The 24,320-nt window shown below is 36.6% G+C and overlaps 1 protein-coding gene across 2 annotated transcripts in view; it reads right to left on the bottom strand.

Annotated features, from left to right (window-relative positions):
• Nucleotides 1–1,611: 1,611 nt before the first annotated feature.
• LOC108969072 (putative odorant-binding protein A5) overlaps nucleotides 1,612–24,320 on the bottom strand; it is a gene marked incomplete at its 5' end in the record, with an annotated part of 100,996 nt that continues 78,287 nt past the window's right edge. Inside the window, 2 exon segments of one of the 2 annotated variants that reach the window (XM_018933575.1) lie at nucleotides 1,612–2,324; nucleotides 3,082–3,248. In XM_018933575.1, the coding sequence (XP_018789120.1) occupies nucleotides 1,845–2,324; nucleotides 3,082–3,225 (624 nt within the window). In that variant the 3' untranslated portion in view covers nucleotides 1,612–1,844. 2 annotated transcript variants of the gene reach the window in all.

Below are 24,320 nucleotides of genomic sequence, written 5' to 3'. Positions count from 1 at the left end.
TGTATGTATTAAGTTATATCATTATTTGTTAAACAAATACCAAATTTAATAATAAAATAAAAATAAAATTCCTTCTACAATACTATTAGACTAATACTTTAATAATAATTAWATTGTTTKTTAATAAAATAAGGTAAGTTAATTTTCAATATTGTATACAACACAACCACCATTTGCATAATAAACACTAGCAGAGCAAAACTTCAATGTGATAAGACCCTTATAAAAACACATGCTCGCTTACAAGCTCGGTTATTGTAAATATTTCGCAATCACAAAAGCAACAAAATCATGCCTCTTTTGCTTTGCTTACTTCTCCCGGAATTCTAAGAACAATGYTTTGTTCCATTTTCCAAAGCATGCCAGCAGAATTGTAGTTGCGTTTGCAATGTTTGATTTAGGAGGAAAAACAAAACAAGTGTTTGGTGTTATCCCTCAATTTTTATGTGCGCCTGATGTGCGAAAGGTAAATAAAATATATACTATATATTTGGTAATCGTGGCGTCTAAATCGAATCGTCAAGCATACAGCACATATCATAATAGCATAATTGCTTATACGAGACTCGATCGCTGGAATGAATTAGTCTTATATAGTATAATATGTAAATACCATTTCCCGTATATGAAATTTTTTATGCGATCATTATGATAAGATCATTAAGGTATGTGAGGAGATTTATTTTGTTATTTTTGTATTACCATTTTTTTCTATTATTTATTTAATGGAGCAGCATTGTGCATATTTAAGGACATCGTCAAGTAACCAGGCACACAAAGTCAGGCAGCAGGTGACCTCGCAATAATTGAATGGCTTTACTTTGTAAATATTGCACATAACAACAAAACTCAGTTCCAGTAACCAAGCGTCCCTAAGCTATTGCCTAATTAGAATTTTACGGCTCAACACTGCCAAACCTTTAAAGTTCAGGAAAATTTGAGTAAAAGAAAACATAAAATAACAAAAACAATACTTTCATATGAAATCTTTATATTTTGCTTTATTTTATTTTATGTTCGCCTGATGAATGTAAGCCAAATTTATAGCACTAGAAATGCAAAAAAATGTTTCCTGCGTCCTTGAAGATCGGGGGTATTAGAAAAAAATTTACTAAAACTTCCCTAAARATCAATCAATGAAAATATCGAATCACTAGGCGCTCATAAATTTAGCGAGAGCCACTAAAACTACGTCTTTCTTTAGTTTGTTATTTACTTCATTCTAATCAACGCAACAACACTTGTTCGTTCCAATTGCTTTTCTCAACATACGCATAATTTTGGACTTGCAATATAAGCAAATGCAAAAGACAACAATGCAATGTCACCACTCATGAGTAGGTGATACCGTAAGAGAGGATGTTTATTCCTTGAATTGTTTTGTTGTTAATTTTCGCTAGGTAAAAACAATATGTGTGTAGTAAAGAAAACATATTTATTTATTTTGCGTTTTTGTTATGTTTTCGGCGCAAACTTACTGTTTTTCATGTTTTCCTATTATTTCGTGAACATTGTAAATATTGTTTTCTGCAGGGTGATTCAGATGCAAAAAAACAGCAATTTTTTAGTACTTACAGTGACACCCAGTGTTTGCAAATATTATTTTAATGATATGGCCATAGTTTCGACAATAAGTCAACCAGTTTAATTTATAAAATTTATGACAAAAAATATTATTATGATAACAAATATTAAGCAGAATTTTAAATTTAACCAATACATATGTTGGGTTCTTGGACGAGCAAATCTAATTTATAATTGGTTTTTATATATTTATCAACATTTACATATATTTGGATGTACCATAAGTGGTAAGAATTCTGACTCGTTTCTCAATGAACGTTTTACTTAATAATACCGAATTGTTTATGCAATAGCGTAACATACTCGTCCCAACGTGATTGGAATATATTGCCAGCCACCAGTTCCATGTCGTACTTTTTGGCAAAGCCCTTAGAAGAGAATCTCTCATGGCCAGCCACATTCGTATTATTGAGTATGGGCTCATCGAATTCTTGTTTGCCGAGTTGCTTGAAGACCAGAAATACATTTCGCACCAAACCACTCTCCTTTGGATTCAATGGTCCGATGTAGGGATCTAATACGTAACCTTTAGCCAAATCTGTGCCCGGTATGTTAACCACCAACCAGTGTAGCCATTCGCGTGTCGCTGGGTTCTGTCGCGTCGGTATGTCCGGATTGGTCATTATGATTGTGTAAAACGCTTCTGGTTCAGCAAACCAATCCACTTTTGGTTCGTCTTTAGTTTGCGTTGGCGTGAATTCCTCACCGCTGCCAGCAACCAAGCCGCCATCGTACTCGATCTGAAGATATAAATACAGAATTAAATTAAAATTATTTATTCAATTATATCTATCTATATAAATCTATGTTACAAAAGGGTTCTTAATCCTGTTAAAGATCTATCAATATACAAGTTCCTATACCCCTTACCTTTATAGAAATTCTAAGCAACTTGAGATTTCCAAGCAGATGAAGCCGGTGGATATACAAACTGACCTGATTTGATATTCCTCTACGTGCGATCAGATGGAAATTATTAATATTGAGCATTCTCAGAATTTGAAGGCGGCCTTAGGGCCTTAGGGGATGTTTAAAGATATACTAATGAAAATACTTTGTAATGATAAGAATGTGTTTCTTCCTTTTGAAATCCCCCACTTATTGAAAGTCATTCGATAATTTAACACTATGTAATCACTAAAAGTAAAAACTCGAAAAACTTCAGTTATAAATGTGACATGATGTTAGATTATCGAGAATATAATGTAAAAGGACAGTTAATTGTCCGCGCCATAAAATATTAGCTATTACAGGAAATAGATGCTGTCCAATTCAGTCAATGTATTATATAAAGTTTTAAAGGCAGAGTATTAGGTGGGTCCGTAACTGACAATTCAGCCTTATAAGAATCCAAATGATCAATATTCTAGTATGGTTTAACGGTTTCCTTCTGCTTCGCTTGATAATGAATTATTTARTTAAAAACTCTCAAAAATATTCAAACTTATTATCATTTTCTTAWATRTTTTATTTTATTTTTATTTTCGAAGAATTTACCTTCAAYAATTCCTTTGGTGGTTCATCCAATATATCAGGCACAACTTCTAGTTCCCGAAACAGCTTCTCAGCCTCAGTATCCTCGGCTGACGCACAATTTACTGCAAGAAAGATGATCACAATCCGTTTCACTTTGTGCCACATTTGTACAATTTCTATAAAATATACTGATTTTCAAAAGTGAAGTATAAGGCTTTTTATATAGAAAATTTTTCAATAAAATRACAATCGCATAACTGTGCTAATTTGAGTAAAATTGCATGCTATTGACATTACATTATTATTTGAATTAACAAACATTAAAAACAAATGCTTGTTGCATGCAACGAACRAACTATATAAATATTTTAAATTAGAAAATGAATGTGTGGTAATTTTAACGGCTTCATATGGGTTTGTAAATATCATATAAGCAAGTGTATATATGTATGTACTTAGCAATGACAAAAACTGCTTACATATCGTCACCTAAAATGCAAAATAATGTAACATTACTTTTGACAAGTTTGCAGATGAAAGAAAAACGGTATAATGGAAACAACTAATATTGAAAAAAATTGAGTTTTGGTTATAAAATGGTTTTATGTATATTTTTTTTTTGACAACACGTTGTTTTACATTTTAGGTGACGATATATTGTATAAAGTGTCAGGTCGAAACTTTAAGTTTGGAGTTAGTAAAGTGATCCCTATTATTTGGACCACGGCCGTACTTTTAATAATGCATTAATTTAGACGTTTTGCAGTATTTGATTATTTCATAATTTCTACTTAAGCCCTTTTTCCTACCTTATACCATACAACTCTACTGCAACAAGTTGCACAAAACTCTATCCTTCCTACATTCTTCTGCACACTGCCCTTKACGTAGCGAAAAAATCATAGCAACACACCTGCGCATCCTCTTTTTACCGTAATTTGTTACGCCCCGTAAACATTATGCCATGTGTATTTCGAGGGAAGACGATTTTTATCCCATTATCTATTCTTTTATGATTCCTTTGTAGTGTATTTTTTTATACGGACACATACAAGCATTACTTTCAACACAAGCAAAATTAAATTCTTGTTAAAAAAATAATCGCTTGTTATTGTCACAGCACATTCCAAGAAACTGTAATCAGCAAATTGTGTTGCACTTCCTCGATTTCACAACGCTGCTTTTGTCACCTCTGCGAGAGCACACCCGTTTCACAAAAATTGAGAAAATAGRTAATAAATGCGTACATTTGTAGGTGGGAAAGGAAATCAAAGATAATACTACTGGTGCGCATTAAATATTTGCTAATGTGTAATGTATCATTTTGCTTCCGGCTCACATTGAAGCATAGARGGGAACGCTTAACGGAGTATTGATTGAAATTGGATTGATTGCCTGTGTTGTAATTAGCGCATAGGCATGATGTTGTACCTGAAAAATGGCGTAGGTAACCAAGAAGCCAAGAACCACATTAGGTTGGGACAAATAAAACTATAATTTTTTCTCGTTTGGTGCTTTGAAAAGTGGGTTTCCATATTCCTCTACAAAAATCTTTCTATATATCAGCTCATAATTATAATAGGGAGGTCCGTGTAGTTTTCTTTTTTTTCTTATTATCAGAAAAAAATCATACCGCGTTTCAAGGAGCTTGAAGGAAATTGAATTAGAAGTGCCAAATAACCYATATTACAGAGAACCAAAAACACAATATTTTCTATTTTTTTGACCCACCCTAATATTTGTAGTAAATCATAACTAGATAACATTGTTTCTAATAAAATGAGCTAGAGATGCCCAAGAACAAATAGTTCAGTTCAAATAAAAAAAAACTTAATGTTTGACCCACCTTAATATTCCTAGTATATCATATACATATACAACATTCTTAAATATATAATTTAATTTTATCCGGTATGTCAGTAACTGACGAAAATTGTCGAAAATTGTGGAAAGCTTTCTTATATTCCATACTATTTACTATAGAAAGAAGAATATAGATGATAGCTTGTTTTTTTTTAAATATTACCTAAAAAATAAAGTCTGGAATATAAAATAGAAACCGGGAACTAAATACCAGGTAAGAGAACAGTACTGAAACCTAAGATCCATGAGATTTCATCGTTTTCTATGGCCATGGCAATATATGTGTAGGATCTTTAGAAAGGTAGGCGACAAAAGGTTGTTGTTGTTGCGAAAAAGTCGCAAAAAAAATATGAAGAATGGTGTCGAAGGACGTTAATATCGTTTTGTTTCTCTCTAGAAATCATATTGTAAATCTTTTAGAAATCTCATTCGATATTCAAGTCGGGGTTCGATGTCCGATAATTTCATCTAACTTGGARCMAGTATTAACAAAAACAAYGACKTCAGCCTCAAAATMCAGCGCGTAATAACTCTTGTCGTCCTCTCTCGACGAATAAAGACCAAACACTACAAGGCACTGCAGATGCAGGACAACATCTGCTGAGTCRGCGTTACGGGTTTYCTCATTCGATGGAACGATGAGCTGTATGAGRGGTGCGACGATATTGACATAGTTCAGCGAATTAAAAGACAGCGGCTWTGCTGACTAGGTCATCTTCTCCAAATGGACGAAAACACACAACCTCTGMGAGTATTCGACGCAGTACTCGCCGAGGGAAGCAGAAGAAGGCCTCTACTCCGTTTATAAAGACCAGCCGGARGAGCAACTGGCTACACTCAAACAWAATTAGTTTTSAATCCATATAGTTTCAGTAGCTGTTGTAAAGCTATCATTTGCACTAAGCTCGGGAGTGAATTTTGAAGAAATTTCTTTAAGGTTCTCACGCTATCTTCCTGCTGCATTCATTGCTATCCAAACCCCAATTATAATAATGTTGCTAAGGTCTGGCATTTTGCCATTGAAGTGACTGATTTGAGGGAAAATAAGACGTCACTTCTGTAGTTGATTGTATGYATCTTTCTTTCCGATAGTTTATAGTATTCTTCTGCTTGAACTATTCGGACCTTTTTGTACTGCTTCATATTTTGCTGCTATAAAGGAAGCTATTCAGCATTTCCCCAAATATCATGAGTTTAGTAAGAGCTGGAAACATTTGTGACAAGATGCCATAATCGCTAACGGTGAAAACTGAATTTGAATTTTCCATATAAGTTTCGCTGAAAAGCGCACTTTCCCACCCACGCGTAGTAAACACAATAACACCACGTGATCGTACGCACACTTTAGTCTATTYACACAAAATATTGCAAAGAGTTCAGCCACACATTTGGAGAACGAGACGCCGCAGTTCGAGTAAGTCAGGTGGGCTGAGCCTAGACCAAAGAGCAACATATAATGTAATCAAAACAACAATTCTGGTGAAATGCGAGAAAAAACTAAATGCAGACATTTCCCTGATATTATTCTACACACTTACATAAAAGAGTGTGTGTGTGTGTGATCGATTTCGCTAAATGAAAATAACGACCACCCACGCATGCAAAATAGCTGGTGGCAGCATTGGCAAAGTGGCTGGGGCACACCGGTGGCGCAGTGTCAAAATCACATATCGATTCGCAGGAACTCGAAGCTAAAGTTGCGCGATAAGCGTGTGTGCATGTATGTAAATACATGTTTGGATAGCATGATATATGCATTTGTGAGTGTGTGTGCGCTTGTGRCCACGGATATGTGCAACAAAAATATTATCATATGGAAATTTCAGAGCAATTACGAATTCCGCTAAAACAATGATATGGCCAAAAGGAGAGCCACCAGCAACTGCMGCATCGCCAAATAAAAGCTAGAAATAGTTACAACAACAAAAACTACCACAAAAGTGTATGTCTAATAGCTGCTGCGGTCGGTGCTAACGCGGTCTACACGAATATCGCTGTCTGCCACACACAGCCGCTGCATGCAAAGTGAGTGACCTTATGATTGAGCTGGTGATATACACCCACCGCCGTGGTGTCAGCCGCGAAAGATGCACTCATATGTGTTGGCTAGGCATGCTGCTGTTGCAGCTAGTGCAATATTGCTTTTGTTGCAATGAAGCACTTGTGGCASACAACATGTATGAATGAGGAAAATATAAAATATATACAGTATACAAATATACATACTTACATGTACGCATATAGCTAAGGTGTTTGGTTAGCTGATCGGCTGACTGTCTGGGTGGTGGCTTAGCAGTTATTTCGCTAGTTTCTAGGYAGTAGTCAGCCACAGGTAAGAGATGTGTATGCGAAAAAAGTTCGTCTTTAACTTGTGCCTCTCTAAATAGTCAATTTCGGCGCAATCGTACGCCTCCGCAGTGGCAGCGCTTGTTGGGCTTGCCGCAACCGTACATCACGTGCCACTTCAAATGTTTTGATTGATGTCAGTGTACAAGGTGGAGCAGCTTTCCAAGGGAACACTTATTTTATATTTGGAGGCATCCTTGTAGGAGCTTCTTTCCTAAGTTGCATGCAAATGTGGTAGAGTAGCTAAATATGTTTATGTAAGCAGTGCTTTAGGTAAATATTATATATCATTACATATATGTCAAACTGTTCTTTTAATGCGTTTCAGTGTTCTACATTTATATTATATTAACCATTTGCTGTGAGTTATAAACTTCGGATTGGGGCGTGATGAACTTTTCACTGCAAAATTGCGGAGCAGTTAAAAAGAAGTAGCTAGGCTTCAATTTTAAGCCTTTATATTCCAACTTCCAATTGAATTTTCAATTGTTCATAAAATTTTTTTTTGATCACTCATGCCCAGCTCTTGACCGATGCTACGGCTGCTACTATGCCGGTCTCTTTCGACCAATTCAGCGATTTTATCGCGATTTTCGACGACAGGCCTACCGGAGCGTGGCGCATCTTCGACCACCTCTACACCTGTCTCTTATACACATCTAGATGTGTATAAGAGACAGCCTCTACACCAGAACGAAAACCTTGAAACCAGTGTTGTGCGGTGGAAATGGAAACTGTATCGGGTCCATAAATATAAACATTTTACATGGCGGTCAGATAATTTCATTTAGCGTACATYCTCAGAGCCCCATAAATTGCTTTGATGAAGTGGCATAACATACTTACGCAACTGCTTTCCACTATCTTCGAAGCTTTTTAAGTAATCATAAAATTCAACATTGCAAGAGTATCCAAACCGAAAGTAGCGCAGCTTACATTTGATAAATGTCCTTACAATACTTGTATACTTCCTTTTAAGTTATAATTCATACTTCTAACGGAGGTAATTTGGTTAACGCTTCATATAACCTGTGGATTCTGGAATCTTATAAGAAAGCTCTAATAAATAATGAATTCAAATTAAAAGCTTTTAAAATTATGTGATTTTTTTYGTCAAAAAGCTCTATCTCTCTCTGGCTTTGATTGTTGAAGAAGAGTCAGYGATTCGAGCAACTACGGATCGATTTAACACCACATTTACTCTGGTTCGCATACTCAGAGATGCTGTACAGTGCGCATCAAAGAAACTATTGCTGCAGTGGCCGATAGTACCGAAGAAGAACCAAATGAGCCAATCCGTCAACATGCGCAACAATTGGAGCGGTGCTCATCCACTTTATGGAAGTTTTTGGGAAAGGATCTTGTTTTTCCGGAATTTCAAAATCCAACCCGGGTAAGAATTGAAAACGAATGATCATTCAGAATGTGGTTTGTTCCGTGAATAGGTCGCAACAAGTTACCCCCSATCCCAATTTCTACAAATTTAATTAGCGATACAACTCACTTTTGGTTGAGTGGATCGCATTAGAATTGATGATATATTTCAAGCTATTCTTAAGACGCCGTTTCTTCCTTAAAAGGTCACCTCTATGGATAGAGGAAATGATTGATTCATACTTCTTCAAAAAATAAGTCGGTCATAATGTTGCAGTCAAAGAGGAACGCTATAGAGCCATGATTAATGATTTTTTCGTGCCCAAATTGGGCGATGTTTTTGTGAACAAATTTTGGTTCAAACAGGACGGCCTTACATTCAATAATTTAATCGATTTMTTAAAGGAAAAAGAAAAAATGTTTTGTTGAACACATTATCTAGCGTCGTGAACGTCTGGCGCGGCCTCCAAGATAGTGTGATTGAAGCGCTGGTCAATTTTTTTGTGGAGTTATGTGAAATTGCTTCTCTCCGCAGAGAGGCCCGAGTCGAYTGACGCCTTGGAAGGTAATTCTCGGCGTGCTATTTCTGACATGCGGCCCCGATTGCTGCAAAAAATTAGGCCCCTGTGCTGAAGTTTATTCGAGCCAACCGCGGCGGTCATTTTTAAATCATAGTAACAAACCCTCGTCTTTATAATAAAGCTAAACCTAACAGTATATTATTTGCCTTTTATTTCTTCTTGTAAACCACATGTCAAAAAGAAAAATACATTTTACATTTAAGTAACTTGCAGTATGAAGGAACAAATAGTAAATGGCAYGGATGCAAAGTGGATATATTTTGGAAATCAGTACGGAGTGACAAACTTTATCAAACGCTCTACAGAAGTAGATCTGTACGTTAATTTGAATAATTTGACATGTAAGACGGAAATTCAGGTAAATTGTTGCTTACTGCGATTTTTACTAATAAATGTTTAATATAATATATGTAATTGAGGGATAATAAACGGCTTATTTACGCCTCAATAGTTATACACTGAAGTTTTGCTGCTGATTTTATGTAAAGATAATTAAAGGTTTATTTTTGCTTTCTTAAGATTGAAGTGGGGCTTCATTGAAATTACTAGAGTAATACCTTTTGCAACTTAGAGACATATGTATGTATATTCAGAATCGCATCGTTAAAAGTAAAACTTCGACGAAATCATCAGCGAATGGTTTGGTGGGTGCATGTCAGATTTCATTGGGAAAAYATTTGGTTATTGTTGCCACTGCGATTAACACTATCGGCCACAACAAACAGTACCATATTTTCAATGAGGGAAAACTAAAGAAAACGTTAACTGSAAAGCTTGACGGTAGAAAAAGTTAAATAGAAAACAGCTACTGTACTTCAATACATTTTTATATGACTTYTTCAGCTTTTTGTGCATCTACGGCTTTCTTGTACTTATTTTTACTGCTATGGGCATTGTTTTAAGCGCTGTTTCCTCATTTTATTTTGTTGCTTTTCCTTTGCTTGAGCTCAGAAACGTTTTTCAATATTAACATTTCGCCGTTCTTGCCGTTGCGCAGCCATTAGACTACTGTGGGTGTGGCCGCACACACAGGCAGGGCGCACTTGCTGCTCACTCACCAGCCGACAGACTCGCTAAGGTTGCCTTGCCACCGCACGTTGCACGATGATCAATCTYTGCGCTGCCGCTTAATGCAAACTGATGTTATATGTTAAATGATGATTTTCCGTGAAAAGTTTTTGCTGCTCGCTGCCCCGGCCGCTGCGCCTGCCCGCACAGTGAGCGTACCACTTMCCCAGTTGGCGGTTAGAAATATGACTTAAAGCATTGTACTTTGTGGTTTTGTGGACCGAGATTTCTTCATTGTTTTCCTTCTGACTTGTTGCTTGCCGTTTTTTGTTCCTTAAGCGCTGCTTAGTTAGGTTTTTACTAACCTGGCACGTTCGACTGCTACTGGTATTGAATTTGRTTGCCCAGCATACACACACGTACACACAAACATAGGCGGAGGCATTGAGAGAAATGTGTGGCAAACACACCCAGGAGTAGGCAGGCATCAGTGGGCTTTGATAGGTGGGCGTGAAGGTAGTAAATTTAATTTGACGATGATAAAAAAGTCAAGCATTTTAATGGGATAATAAATCTTCATAGGAAATACATTATAATTTGGATAAATTGCTGCGCTGCCTCGTAAAGTGAGTGAAAAGCATGAGGAATTATGAAATGTATGAATAAATACGATTTTGATTTCTTCACAAGTTGGTWAGAAATAATTTTAGCTGGCCACTATCTATTAGCAATATAGTGGTTACGTATTAGCGAAGTGGGCGGATTTCTTTGTMTTTCGTTGTTGAGCAGCTTTGATTGAAATTATTAGCTAACTGTAAATTTTCGAACCTCATTTTAATTATGCATTATGTAATGTAGTATATGGATGTGTTGCAACTATGATGTTGGTTGTCTGATTCAAACTTGAGTAAAGTCTGAATTTATAGAGCTAAAGCAAATACAACGAGGAAGACGTGAAAAGTCCTTAGTAACTTAATATAGATTTACTATTAGGGGATCCGGCCAAGCGTTGYTGTGATATACATTTTATACTATTATTCATATAATGAAGTATTCARTACAGTGAAMATTTATTTACGARTAAAAACCAAAACGYTTTTGTCGGTATCAGAATCCAAAGGATTGYACCTGAGGTTTAATTTTTAATATTTTCATATAAGTAAATTTCATTGGAAAAATAACGAATTTAATACTGCTTTCTCAATTTCTGGTTACCAGTCTTTTTGTGCAGTTAATGGAGATGTCCGTTAATAGAGCGTCCATTTATTGAGCATTTACTGTATTTTTTAAAGTTGATTTTTTTTATACTTTCCTATCTTCTAAGTTGGTTCAAACTGGACACACGGTGAAAAATTTTACTAAAATAGGTTCAGCTTTTTAGGAGTCTATTGCGGACAAACAACGTGACACGTACTTTTCTACTATAGTGGTCCAATCTGAATAGTTTGTACAGAGAAGAATATTTGACAATTTCGTAAAATAATCTTGTCAAATAAAAAAGTTTTTCCATACAAGGACATGCTTTGGATTCTTGAGTTTTTATATAGCTATTTGATATAGCGGTATGCTACGGTGAGCTTGCGGAGAATATAGTGTGTGATTTCAGATCGATATCTCAAAGACTATCTCGTTATTCTTAGTACAGTTCCTAAATCTTTTTATGTCAATGTTCTCAAAGATATTTTCTCTTCTGCTTAGTTCTATACACCCTTAACTTTGATATTTCTGAAATAAATTTCTTATGCTGCTATATTCTTAAGAGCAAACCCTCATTGTCCTAGACAAGGTGTGTAGTCGAAAATCGTGTTTAAATCTACTCGCTCAAAACGTAAACTTATTCCAACTGATTCCGTGTGCTCTTCAATAGTGACAACCCTGCTGTAACTTATCAAAACTTGACAAGTTTATAAAACTGGAAAGCAACAAGAGGGTTAGATCAACGAAATGACGAAAAGTACAACCACGGTAATTTTGAGAGAGAAGTCATAGACAATTGAGAAGATGATGAAATGTGAGAAATTTTGGCAATCAAGAAACTCTGTAAATCAAGTAAAAGACTAAATGGGCTTGAACATGTTCTTAAATACATTGAGAAATATCCACTAATTAATTTAAGAAAAAATTGTATGTGTGTCGCGATGTATAAGTGCGGTCGTGGTACGCTGTAAAGATGATATTTCGTACCACAGCAACTTCTTTATGGTTCAGCCAATTTGGTTTTAGTTGATTTTGAAAAGCGGAAGCTGGCGCAAGCTGTGATCAAGCCAAGATTGACAGTCTGGAAGATTTTTCCATGTGTTTGGTGTGATCGCCAGCAAACCAACTACTATGACCTCTAACCCTTTTTTCTTTGGAGAAATAAAACGTCTATAAGCAGTCGAATTTTGACAATAGGAGAGGTATTGTATCCATTAGGACAACGCCAAGTTATACTGGTCGATAGGGACTTAACAGAAGCTCCAAGATTTTGGTTTGTAGATTTTTAAGCATCCACCTGGAAACACCCACTTTTGTTTATGGCGAATGATTCTGCATGTCTCAAAAGAAGCTTTTGAGTTTCATGTTTTTTGTCAATATCTACAAAGTGCTCTATGAGAGGATTATTAATGGAAAAAAGTTATCAAATAAGACGTTGGCGATGGCAGCTAACTCAGATCATTCTTACTATACTAAAAAAAGTGAAATATAATGCACAAAAATATATTTTTGCCATTAGACTTCATAGTTATGTATTACCATTGGGAAATTTCAACCAAAATGTGAACAAAAACACGCTGCATAACCATAAAACAGTATTTCTCTCCTTAAGGACGTGTGAATTTAACATTTTCTCAAACCCGCAATTACGCAGGCACACACACTACAATTAAACGAAAATGTATTCATTTCGGCGTACAAAAAAAATTTGGAATGCACTTGTTCATGGGAATATCGGGAATGGCTGTGAAAAAAGTGAAAACAACAATGTTTGTAACAACATATGTATTCAAGTGCTTTATGTCTGTCTGTCCGTCTGTATGCATAGTAGTACATATGTAGTATTCCCAATAATTCGCACGCTTCCCAGGCAGTCTTCGCAAGAAAAAAGGTTCCAGCGGCCGCTGCTGTGTGCGCACTGWACTGAATGAAGCGACGAGACAATTGTTGCATGTGAAACTGCGCATGCTCCGAAATCAGCACAAATAATTTTGAGGAAAAARTGCRTGAAATAAACTAAAAATTACAAAAGTGAACGTGTATGTATGTATGTATGTGAGCAGGCATGCATTGTGAGTGCATGTGTTTTGCTTTGGCAGGCACAAGCAGGACGATTATCCTGTCATTCACTTGTTGCGTGCRGTAAAACCAACAACAACAACAACGTGGAGAAACCATAATCACATGAGAGCAAAATGAAAAAGAGTGCAAAATGTGGCACAGCGTGTTGCCATACTTAACTTAACTTACAGCAGTATTTTTTTCAGCTCTTGTTGCTGCCGTGCTCATCGATTGTTTTGGCATCACAGGATGTTTTTGACTGTAGTTGGAAGAAAGTTGTTAATTTCTGGGAATATGATTGCGCATGGCTACAGTAAAACAAGACTACGAGCCAACTGCATCGAATTGATTTGTGYTATGCTGGCAACAGGTACTTCAGCGCTTTGCAAACGAATTGGCACAACGATACATGTGTTTACACTTCCACAAATACAATGCAGTCGTTTGATTAGAAGTTAGTTATGATAACACTAAATTTCTGAAATGGATTTCGGTGTATTTTGCAATTCAGTGAACAACAAACCAAGTGAGTTTGTCCTGTTCGTTAGCCACTTAAAGCAAATTCATGCTATATTAGCATATCTTTTATACTCTGACCAATTTTTGATAAAATTAATGCAGAAAAGAGGAAAAAGGAATTAACTGATAATACTAGGAACCAGAGAAAATCAGCGATAATTATTAGGACCTCCATCAGGAGCCTGGAGAACCAGGAAAAGCYTTTGTATAGCAATTACAACTGCAGAGAACTAGTGAGAACCAGGTGGGATCACCGAAAAGGTGAGAATTAAGGAGAACCAAGGACAGCCACTGAGAAATAATTACAATGAACTGGGCAGATCCTGGCAACCAGAGCRGAACCACACTGAGGACAGTTGAGATCTGGGGAGAACTAACGAGAATCAATGAAAAAGAGAAATCCTCTGCGAAACAGTGAAAATCAATGAAAACCAAGGAAACCATTGAGAACAGGTGAAAACCTTTGTAAACCAATGGGATTACGAAGAAGTAGGGAGAACYATGGAGAGCCACCGAGAACCGGTGAAACCAGAGGAAGCTACAAGGAAGAACATGGGGGAACTAGTCAATACAGGAAAGAATCAGGTGAGGTAGGGAGGGTCGCTGAAAACAAGGGAGAGAGGAAATGAGAACTATTACGAACCAGAAAGAATCAAAAAGAATTGGAAGCCTGGGAACTAGAGGAGAATCACTTAGAGCGAGGTAAAACTATTAAGAACAAATTAGAACTTATGAGAACTAGCAAAAACCACTGAGCACCATTGAAACCAAGAGAGAGCTAATGAGTAAACCAATGAGAACCAGGGAGAGTCACTGAAATATGAGAGCTATGGAGAACTAAGAATAGCTACTAAGAACTAATGAAAGTGACGGAACTGAGAAGATTCATTGAGAACCTGCCAGAGCCACTAATAATCTTAAGAACAAGAGAACCTGAGAATCCTATTCAGCTCGTAAGAACCAGGAAAATGAGCCAGTGAAAACTGAAGGAATCAGCTACAGGCTATGAGAACGAAGAACTATAGGGAGGCACTGAGAATCAAAAATAAGAATGATATGGATAAAACGGGAGAAAAAGTCGAATATTTTATATGAATTTACATATTCAAAGAAAGGAAAACTAAATATATTTATAGTCAAAAATTTGCAATAATAAACAATATCATGCCAAGTTCTCAAATCTAATACTCACACTTTTYCCAAAAAGCCTTACCGCCAACACTAGTCCGGTCTTTGCCACCTAAGTGCTACCATTCATGAAATCGAACATTACATGGCTTTTTATGTACACTCATACATATGTGTATGTATGTATTCTACTAGCAACTTTGTTAACCGCCGTAATCCACAGCAACAAAACGTTCGAGCACCCGTTCGTACAGCAGCGTGTGAACCTGCACCGAAAAGGTAGCATCTTCACAACAAATCATTTATTTATTGTAGCGTTTCACTTTGGCATTTGCGGTGCTTTGTTTGTTATTGCAATGCCTCATTGTTTATTTTTCAAGCATTTTTTTTGTTTTTTTTTTCTTGGTGGTTTAGTGGAACACTGACCGTTTTCATTATCCGCTGTCTCATTTTTGGCAGTTCGTTTTTTTTTTCCTTCCGACAACTTATGCCAATAGTTGCGCTTACTGCTTTTGTTTTTGCAATTTGAAATCTGCTTGCACCACCACACTTCCAAGAAATTAAGATGCCACACTCATTGTCAGCGGCGTGCTGCTGTGGTCGGCAATCTTCTATGATTGCTTTGTTTGCCATTTTTTGTTGTTATTGCTGTTGCTTGTTCCAGTTAGCGGCAAYACTTTTTTCTCGTTTTCATTATAAACTAAAATTTTTGCTACTTTTAAATCCAACTGTGGCGATTTTTTCTCCGTTGTTTAAACAGTTTCTGATTAGGCGAAAAATAAAAAGATTTTGCTTCGATTTTAATTTATTTGTTTGCGTTTTATGCCGTGTTGTTTGACAATTTATTACTATTGCCCAATAATCCGACGCTTAAGTCTGTAGTCTATTCGGCTTGTATCTTCGCCGCCGCATCGTGCTGATCTTTACAGCGCGTTCCTCGGTTTCATTTTCATTTTCAGTTTCGGTTTTAATTTCTAATCCCTCCGTGCAGCCGCGGCTTTTTGCATTGCCTTCAACCGGGTATTAGTTCCACCGCCTGTCCGCCAATCGTCATTGCAAATAGTTGCTTACCTGCTTCGCAGTTTCACAAAAGCTTAAGGAGATCTGCTAAAATCAAAGCAAAACTTTTGGAGCTTGCTTTGGTTACGCTCGTTTTATTGCTAATTTCAAATAAAATATTTCCATGCTTGCCAAAATATCAAATAGTCGAATAGTCTAAGAAAAAACAAAAAAACTTGAATTTATTTATTTTAACCACTGCACGCAAGTTGTATAATTCCCACGCAGTAAATGAAAAAAATTAGATTTCATAAAAATCGTGATTTTCTCACTCCARTTCTTTGGCGCTCTAAATTTAGCATAACGAAGGGCTCATCGCGAAATTTGCTTGTTTTGGAGGGCAATGGGATCTGGCAATATTTTATGCAAATAATAAAGCTTATATGGGAAGCCAAAATTGCGCTATAATTCAAATATATTTGGATCGAGAGACAATTTTTATATGAGGACTGAGAGTTTYGTAGCACAACTTCAGGCGCTCAACCAAATAGCAGAAAAAACGGCAAAGAAATAGTAAAAATAAACTCATGCCAAATCAGTGCTTCAAATTATAAATACTATAAATTAGAAATATCACCGTTAAATGGTGAAGTTGCTAACTTTATTTCATGTGCCGAATTTAGCAGATTTATTCGTTAATAAGATTTAAGAAAGACAAGCGCTTAACGAAGCCTGCAAAAAAGTTTAAGTAGTTATTGAAATGTATTTAAAAAGAAACTTAACAGTTTTTCAAAAATTAGTATTTTAAACAGTACAAAATGTGTGGCAAACATATCGGGTTCTCGCCAGTATTCTCAATAGTCGATAGGTCTTTAATGTAGAAAAATTTCGAAAAAAATTCCTACTCAGAAAAATGTATGTAAAATAACTAAATTTCTTCTAAAAAATGACAATGTAGTAAGTTCGAAACGTATAGTTTATATACATATAATATAAAGCAAGAGGATATGGACTTTTTAGGTTGTTGGGAATATGATCAAAGCGTCCTTGAAGTCCGATGTCAATGTCAACGTTGCCAAAGATTCGTTAACCATATTTAATCCCTTGACATCTCTACTGCTTTCATGCCAAAAATAATCGTTAGACCGCTCGTGATGCTCGATAGTGACCTTTCTACTTGTGCTGTAATTAAGATTCGGCCGATTCAAAGGAAAATATTATACTGTAAACATGGACTCCAAGATGTAAATGCTCAGTGAAAGTAAGCCTATATAGTTGTTAAAATTGCGTTCATATAACAAGTGACGGCCTTCTTGCTTTCACTTAAAAGAGGTAATTAAATTGAGATGAAAAATTAATAGGATTAACCATTCGCCCACGCAGAAGAGAAATGTGAAGTTAAAAACAGAAAAGCTATTTCAACAAGCTTAACTCAGTTAAAAAGCAACCTGTTAAGCTGAATAGGAATGAATAAGCAAATAAATGTGAAAATAATTTCACTGATTTCAAACAGAAGTGAATGGAGTGCAGGAAAGTCAGTTTTCGTGCTTTTCTACAAGTGTGGTTTCCTAATCAAAATATAATTATTTTTTTGGTTTAATAACRTTGTGAAAGATATTTCATCAAYCCATTTCTGCAAGCAAGTGAATTGWACAAGYTMCATCGTTTCAATTGATAATTATAAGAATAACTTTACCTTCATATCAAATTTGGTTCAGGTGGCAACTCATTTTGGACATACTTGAATAAAGTTCTTTTGTACTCATTTTTTCTTTCTGTACGTGTTTTTATAAAGGCATTTATGTATTCAAAATTAATATAGAATACTGCAGCAACAACAGTAATAATGTTGCACTCATCCAAGAAGCMGAATATAGTTTGAAAGTAGCAGCAAGCTCTGCTATAAAAATAAAGGAACCTTCAGGTTGGAACAATAAAGATTAGAAASAAATATTATTGAACCAACTAACTTAATTAGATCCGTCTATATTCTTCAAAAGTTAGACTATATAGCCACTTTTGGGCGAGCATACACTGTAGACGTGAATGAAGAAGAGTTTTAGTAGGAGGGAATTATGATGTCTTTGTTAATACTTACATACGAGAGCTYCAATAACTTTTAAAGAGATATAATCAAAACTAATAGGCAGATTGAAATACAAATTCGTACAATTTTATGTTAAGAGTGGAATAAATAGATTTTAAATAATTTTTTGAAATATAAAACCATTTTTTAATTGATAACCATTTTTCTATCTGCACCTCACAGCCATCATCTGTACTAACCGGTGAGCAATAGCAACAAAAAACAAGAAAARACACACACATTGTAGCTACAACACTAAAAGCAAAAACAATTCCAGCAAATCGTAGGCTGGCCAGGTCAATTKTGTTGTGATGCTTCTGTTTCACAATCAACTCAACACACCGTAGTGACCCAGCAACAGCAGCAATCATTCACAAGATTATCTCTGAGCGATTTCTGCTTTGCCTTCTAACCGAATTGTCCYTTGCATTCATGGATTCACAGAAATAGTTCGCTCATTGTATTTGTGCTTTGTGCCCTGTTGTGGGCATTTCCGTTTAACAGGTWCATCAATTACAATGAAAGAAATAAAATATCACACATCCACGCACACGTTTTTGGTTGCACATAACAGTGCAAAATGTCTAATAGCCGTGTAGGAGTGGGAAAAGCAGTGCACAGCATGTGCATAGCGAATAATTGCATGCAACAATATGTGGCAGCGGCAGTAGCAAGTGCAGCGCAACTCGATGAGCATTGTTTTTCCACATGCCTGCCTGTTGCTTCGTGTAATTATAAGTATAGTGCTCGGCATGTGTTTGCTCTTGCACAAATACTCTTACGTGGTGCACCTAGCGCACTAATTTATGCCAGTAGAATAGGGTTTTTTTTATCATTAAGGATTTTGCTGCATTCCGATTGTGTTTCGAATTTTTGAGAATTGTTGCGATTCTGGTGCCGCACTCCGTGTGTGGCATGAATAATAGTACTTTTTGCCGGGATTTGCTGGTGTTTATAGGTATGGTGATGGTGTTTTGTTTTTTATGACTTAAGTTTTATTTGCAATTGCATTCAATTATGTTAGGTCACTGTTTTGAAGAGTTTGCTTACCTTTACTTCATTTTAACATAAAATTCGTAATTGTACTTAATCATTATGTAAAGAGTTTTGCGCATGCTCTTTGTTATCGAGGGATTAATTTATCAATGCTTAGGTTTCTTAAAGTTCTTCTGGCATGGAAAGAAGATTTTCTCCGAAAAAAGCTACCATAATCGCGYATTCATCAAAACAAACGTTAGTGCTCTCACTAACCGCAAAGGTTACCAGTCTGTTCGTTTCACTACTGTCTAAGACCTTTAATTGTTGCAAGGAGTTAGCATCGCACTTCAACTATTATAAAGGTTTATCCAGCATATTATTTGTATGATTAAAGTCTCAGGGCACAAAATTAGYATCATCAGTATAAAGTTATGCGTGGAAAATGTCGAAAAATTTTACAAAAAATGAGGAATATCAGCACTAAAACTATGCGAAAAATTTATAAGCTCATATGCGATGGCAGCGGGCGACTTCACACAAGWWAGATCGCTGGAGTTCAGGACTATAATAATCTTGACGTTATCAGAATTTGGTGAATGAAAACACTTGGTGTTCTTTGGTTCTCGCAAATCGATGGAAAAGAAGATGACTCTTCAATTTCAAAACCTAAAGAAGTGCAGAAGAAAGTGAGATGAACTGGACTTCGCTTGATAATCGGTAACACATTTCGGTATAAAGACTCTTCGTGAGTACTCTTTCAATTTCTTAACAAARTTTATAGATGAAATGGAATGAATGGTGAAGCCATTTTTCAGTTTCCACCATTTCATGGGTTACGAAGTCACCTGGCTGGTAGAGCAAAGCCTAAGGAACCGATAAGTCTACGCGATTTGAAAAAGAATAAATTTTTTTTTTACTTTTTTAATATATACATAACTAGCGGAAGCATGTCGGATTACGAGATGTCGGACCTCAAATTTGACCCGCTCTGACTATTCATGACGCTCAGTCAGCGTAGAACGTATTAGATTAGCGTATTAGAAACAAAAATCTTCAATTTTTACTAATTCTTCACATTTCTATGTTTAGACAAAAGATTTTTTAGAAAACTGTTTTATMTCAATTTGTACATTACTTTTAAGCTTTAAAAATATAGTCAAAAACTCTCTTTCTTGAAATCGATGGAACTTTGTCAGATTTTCAAATATTCAGAAAAGACAAAAATTCAAAAAAAAAAGGACATGGCGGAATCAAGGGTAGATTTTTATTTAATTTTTTTCTATAATTAAGTTTAAGAATTAAACTTTATTTTTAATTATTTAATATTTTTTTTAAATCTTTAAACATTTATTTCACACACTTGATATTACTTTCTTTTAGTGCTTAAATATTGAAAAACGTCATCTAGTCAATAACAACCAAACCAAGTTCGTCGCTTAAGTCTTTTGTTACATTTACATAAGGGTCATTTTATAACACCACAAACAATTCCGCTTTCGCTGACGAACATGTTGCGTAAAAAAAGCACGAAATTAATTAAGAAGAGAAGCGCATAATTTGCACTGATGCCACGAAAATGTAATTCTTGAGAATGGCTCAACACAAAAGCCTTGACAGCAAAATGACTTAAGCCGKTTAGGAAAGCCGCCGCCACAAAAAAGAAATGTTGGCAGCGCGATGACATGTAACAATTAACCCAGTGCAGAGTGGCCATACACAGCAGCCGTCAAGCAACGGTAGTGGATGAGAAGGAGGATCAGCGTTTGCCGCGTTGTTACCCCTGATTAAATCAAAGACATTGAAAGCCAGTGGACACCGCACAAATGAACGCCAAAAATGGCATAAAAAGCTGCGCTCAGCGAGCGAGATGAAGACAATTTAAAAATGACAGCCGCAGCAACAACAATAGCAAAACAATGTGATGAAAAAAGATTGAAARTCACATGTTAGCCACGCATGACAAACGGCATATGCTCGCAGATTAAACATTTTTATTACACATCATTTAGGCGCTGTCCGAGTGTCCAAGTGTCCAGCTGTCCGGCTGACCTGCTAAACGGCGTTTGTAAAGTTGGTCAGCGACTGAAATGGACGTCAGTGGCGTAGTTGTGTTTGAAGTATGGAAGTCAGCGAATTCGAGAGCTTTTGAATAGCAGTGAAACAAAAGAACGCGTCCATATAGAAAAATATATTACAGTGCCTTAGTTTTAACATTATGTCGCTGCTGCAAGACCTGTTTATAAAACAGCTTTTGGTATCACTTTGTTGGTTCTTTAAAATGGATGTTTCGGAAGCGCTTCTCTAAATCAATGGAAATGAAACATATTTTTCCTTAATAAGTTGTGGTGCGATTAAAAATGTATATGAAATTGGATTGATCTTTTACTAGATACAAAAGAGTTATAACAATAATAAGAGTTAACTTAGTATACGAGCTTCTTCCTGAGGAGACTGATATTGTAGAAAGACGTAATTGGATAATTGCCATGCCAACAAAATACCGTTATCGAAAGAAATGCGAAGTGATATAAACTTAAATAAGTCAGCTCATAGAGCTTTAGCTTTTAGGAAGCATTTTTGTAAARAATTTCATTATAAAGGGTTTTTCAATAGGGACGCTACGAAAGTAGATCGAACAGCAAACGACGCCAAGCCATATTTTTTCATGCTCTTTTGACATTTTTCTTCAATAATGTTTGCAATTTCATCATGGAAAGACAATCCAAAAACGAGTCGAAATTATTAAAATACTATCGAAATTTGTAGTCAGTGGCCTCATCTATATTATAATCGTCCTGTCAGATTAATAATTGAGCGTCTAGTGAAAATATTAATCCACAAGCACAGTACCGAATGTTTSCGTGTCAGTGAGTCAAAGAAGTACCAGTAGTGCCGGGAATATTRCTGCCGCTAACGCATTAATAGAGGAAGATCCAAATCACTCTCTCACACATCCTTCTCAAGTGTTGGGCATCTCTATGACGTCCTAGTGGCGAATTTTGCGTAAAGATCTTGGCTTACATCCTTAACTAACTGATGTAAGAACTGAAGCCGCTTGACCACCAGAGTCATGGTATGTTCGTGAATTGAACTGAGCAACRACTAGAAAGTGATCCTGRTTTTCATCGAAAATCATCTTCAGCGAWGAGRCTCATTTCYGGTTGAATGACTKCGTCAATAAGCAAAATATGCGTTATTGATTAGGCAGCAATCCACACGTACACCACATGTCCCCGATTGCATCCCGAAAAAACTGACGGTTTGGTGCCGTTTATGGATCGTTGGCGTTATTAGACCGTACGTCTTCCGTGATGATCAAGACCGACACGTTACTGTGAATGGGAATCGSTACCGCTCAATGCTAATCGAATGTYTTTGGCCCGGATTGGCTGATACAGACATGAAAAACATGTAGTTTCAAGAGGACGCGGGGTATTGGGTTCAGYRTCTGGACTTCTGGMAGCATRCYCGTGGTGGCCACACAAAAGAAATTGAGTTCCACACATAATGGCATCGAATCCCTTTATTTCAATTTTTCAAACAGCTTTCTAGATTACAGGGTGCCACTTTTAAACTATCAGGGACTCAAAATAAAGGATTGTAGTAACGAGGGATGAATGAGCGACGTGGATCTAGTATGGTGAGGTACACATACATACATACATTGAGAAACAGAACATTTGCTGTCAATGATGCCGTTGACAGTGCTGCCGGTGAATGGATAGTGTTGTAAATACGGRCGCTCATTGGCTTTATTGTTGTTGTCAGCGCTATGAAAGTAGCGACAAGAATGGCGGCGACTTTTGTTGTAAATTAAACCATAAAAGGCAGCAAGTTGTCAAACTTAGCAGTGGGGCAACAACAAAAACACTGCCAACGCAACAAAAATAATGACAGCGCATTTACAACAATAATAGCAACAAATAGCAAACACAACAATGCTCATCAAATTTAGTTAAACCCCACYTGAGGCGAGTGAAGCGCAAAAACAGTGCTTTCGCGGCGCTTGAAAATCAAAGCAGCGACCAGACACACACACAATTACATATAAGAATATGTGTGTATGTCTGCGTTTAAAAGTAGTCGATCGCATACTAAACGACTTCGCTGTAAATAATAAAAATGTGAAGAATGGTGGTCATCTTACGAAAAGCGAAAAACAAACAAGAGAAAAGAAACGAAATGACACGCAGCGACGGCAGCGGCGCAGCCAGCGTTGCGGCCGGCAGTCGGGCTAAAATGACAAGCGTAATAAAAAGCGATATTCACAATATTTTTGAGTTGTCATGGCTGTCATGATGAGCTTGTGATGTAAAACTCAAGTGCCCACAGTGATCAGCTCAATTGGCGAGTGCGCCAAGTGGYTCGTACGTGTTCGCAGGCAAATGGTCGACAGTGGTGTTTTTGCTTTTTCACCGCTGCTTGTCATTTTTTCTCTGCTTGTGTTTGTTTTTTGCTTTTGTATTTTTGCTGTTGTTGTTGTTTGTGCWTGTCAGCGCTTTTAACAAGTGTATTGTAGTCGCTCACCCGCTCACAATATATGGTATATGGTGTGCCTCATTGCTGTTGTTGCTGCACCAAAAACTGTTGCTGTTRCTGTCAGTGTCATTGTCAGCATTTGTGGCAAGAGCATCAGCTAACAGCTAAGAGCCATCATTGTGGCAGCATCGTCATTGGTTGAGACAGCGCGTCGTCTTATTTAGACAAAACAAGCCGTTGGCATTCAACACACAACGCTCGGTGTCATATGCTTCACGAAGCGCTGAGTGGCATCTCATAGACATTTTCAAATGGTCTGCTGGCTTGCTGCTGCCTGTTTGTCTGCGCATGTGCGCTAAGGTTGATACTTGTCATTATTACTTGCAATTACAGCGCTCGCGAACAGGTGAGTCTTTAGTTCGGCTGGTTCGTGTRGTTAATGAAGACGATGTGCGCAAGACAAGTGGCTACAATGAGCAATGACTGTTGAGTGGGTTAATGAAAGCGGCAACCTTTGTATGGACTAATCAAGTCGGTTTTCATAGCTATAGATATTCCAAGGTAACCTTGGGCGCGATATTTTCGCTTAGATGAAGAAATACTTTTGCATAAATGGCTGTCTTTCATTTCAGGTTTGTATT

This window comes from Bactrocera latifrons, unplaced genomic scaffold (assembly GCF_001853355.1).
Source record: "Bactrocera latifrons isolate USDA-ARS-PBARC rearing strain unplaced genomic scaffold, ASM185335v1 scaffold_24, whole genome shotgun sequence".
Taxonomy (NCBI): domain Eukaryota; kingdom Metazoa; phylum Arthropoda; class Insecta; order Diptera; family Tephritidae; genus Bactrocera; species Bactrocera latifrons.
The sequence above is the reverse complement of the archived record's forward strand: the minus strand, read 5'-3'. Positions and strand labels throughout refer to the sequence as shown.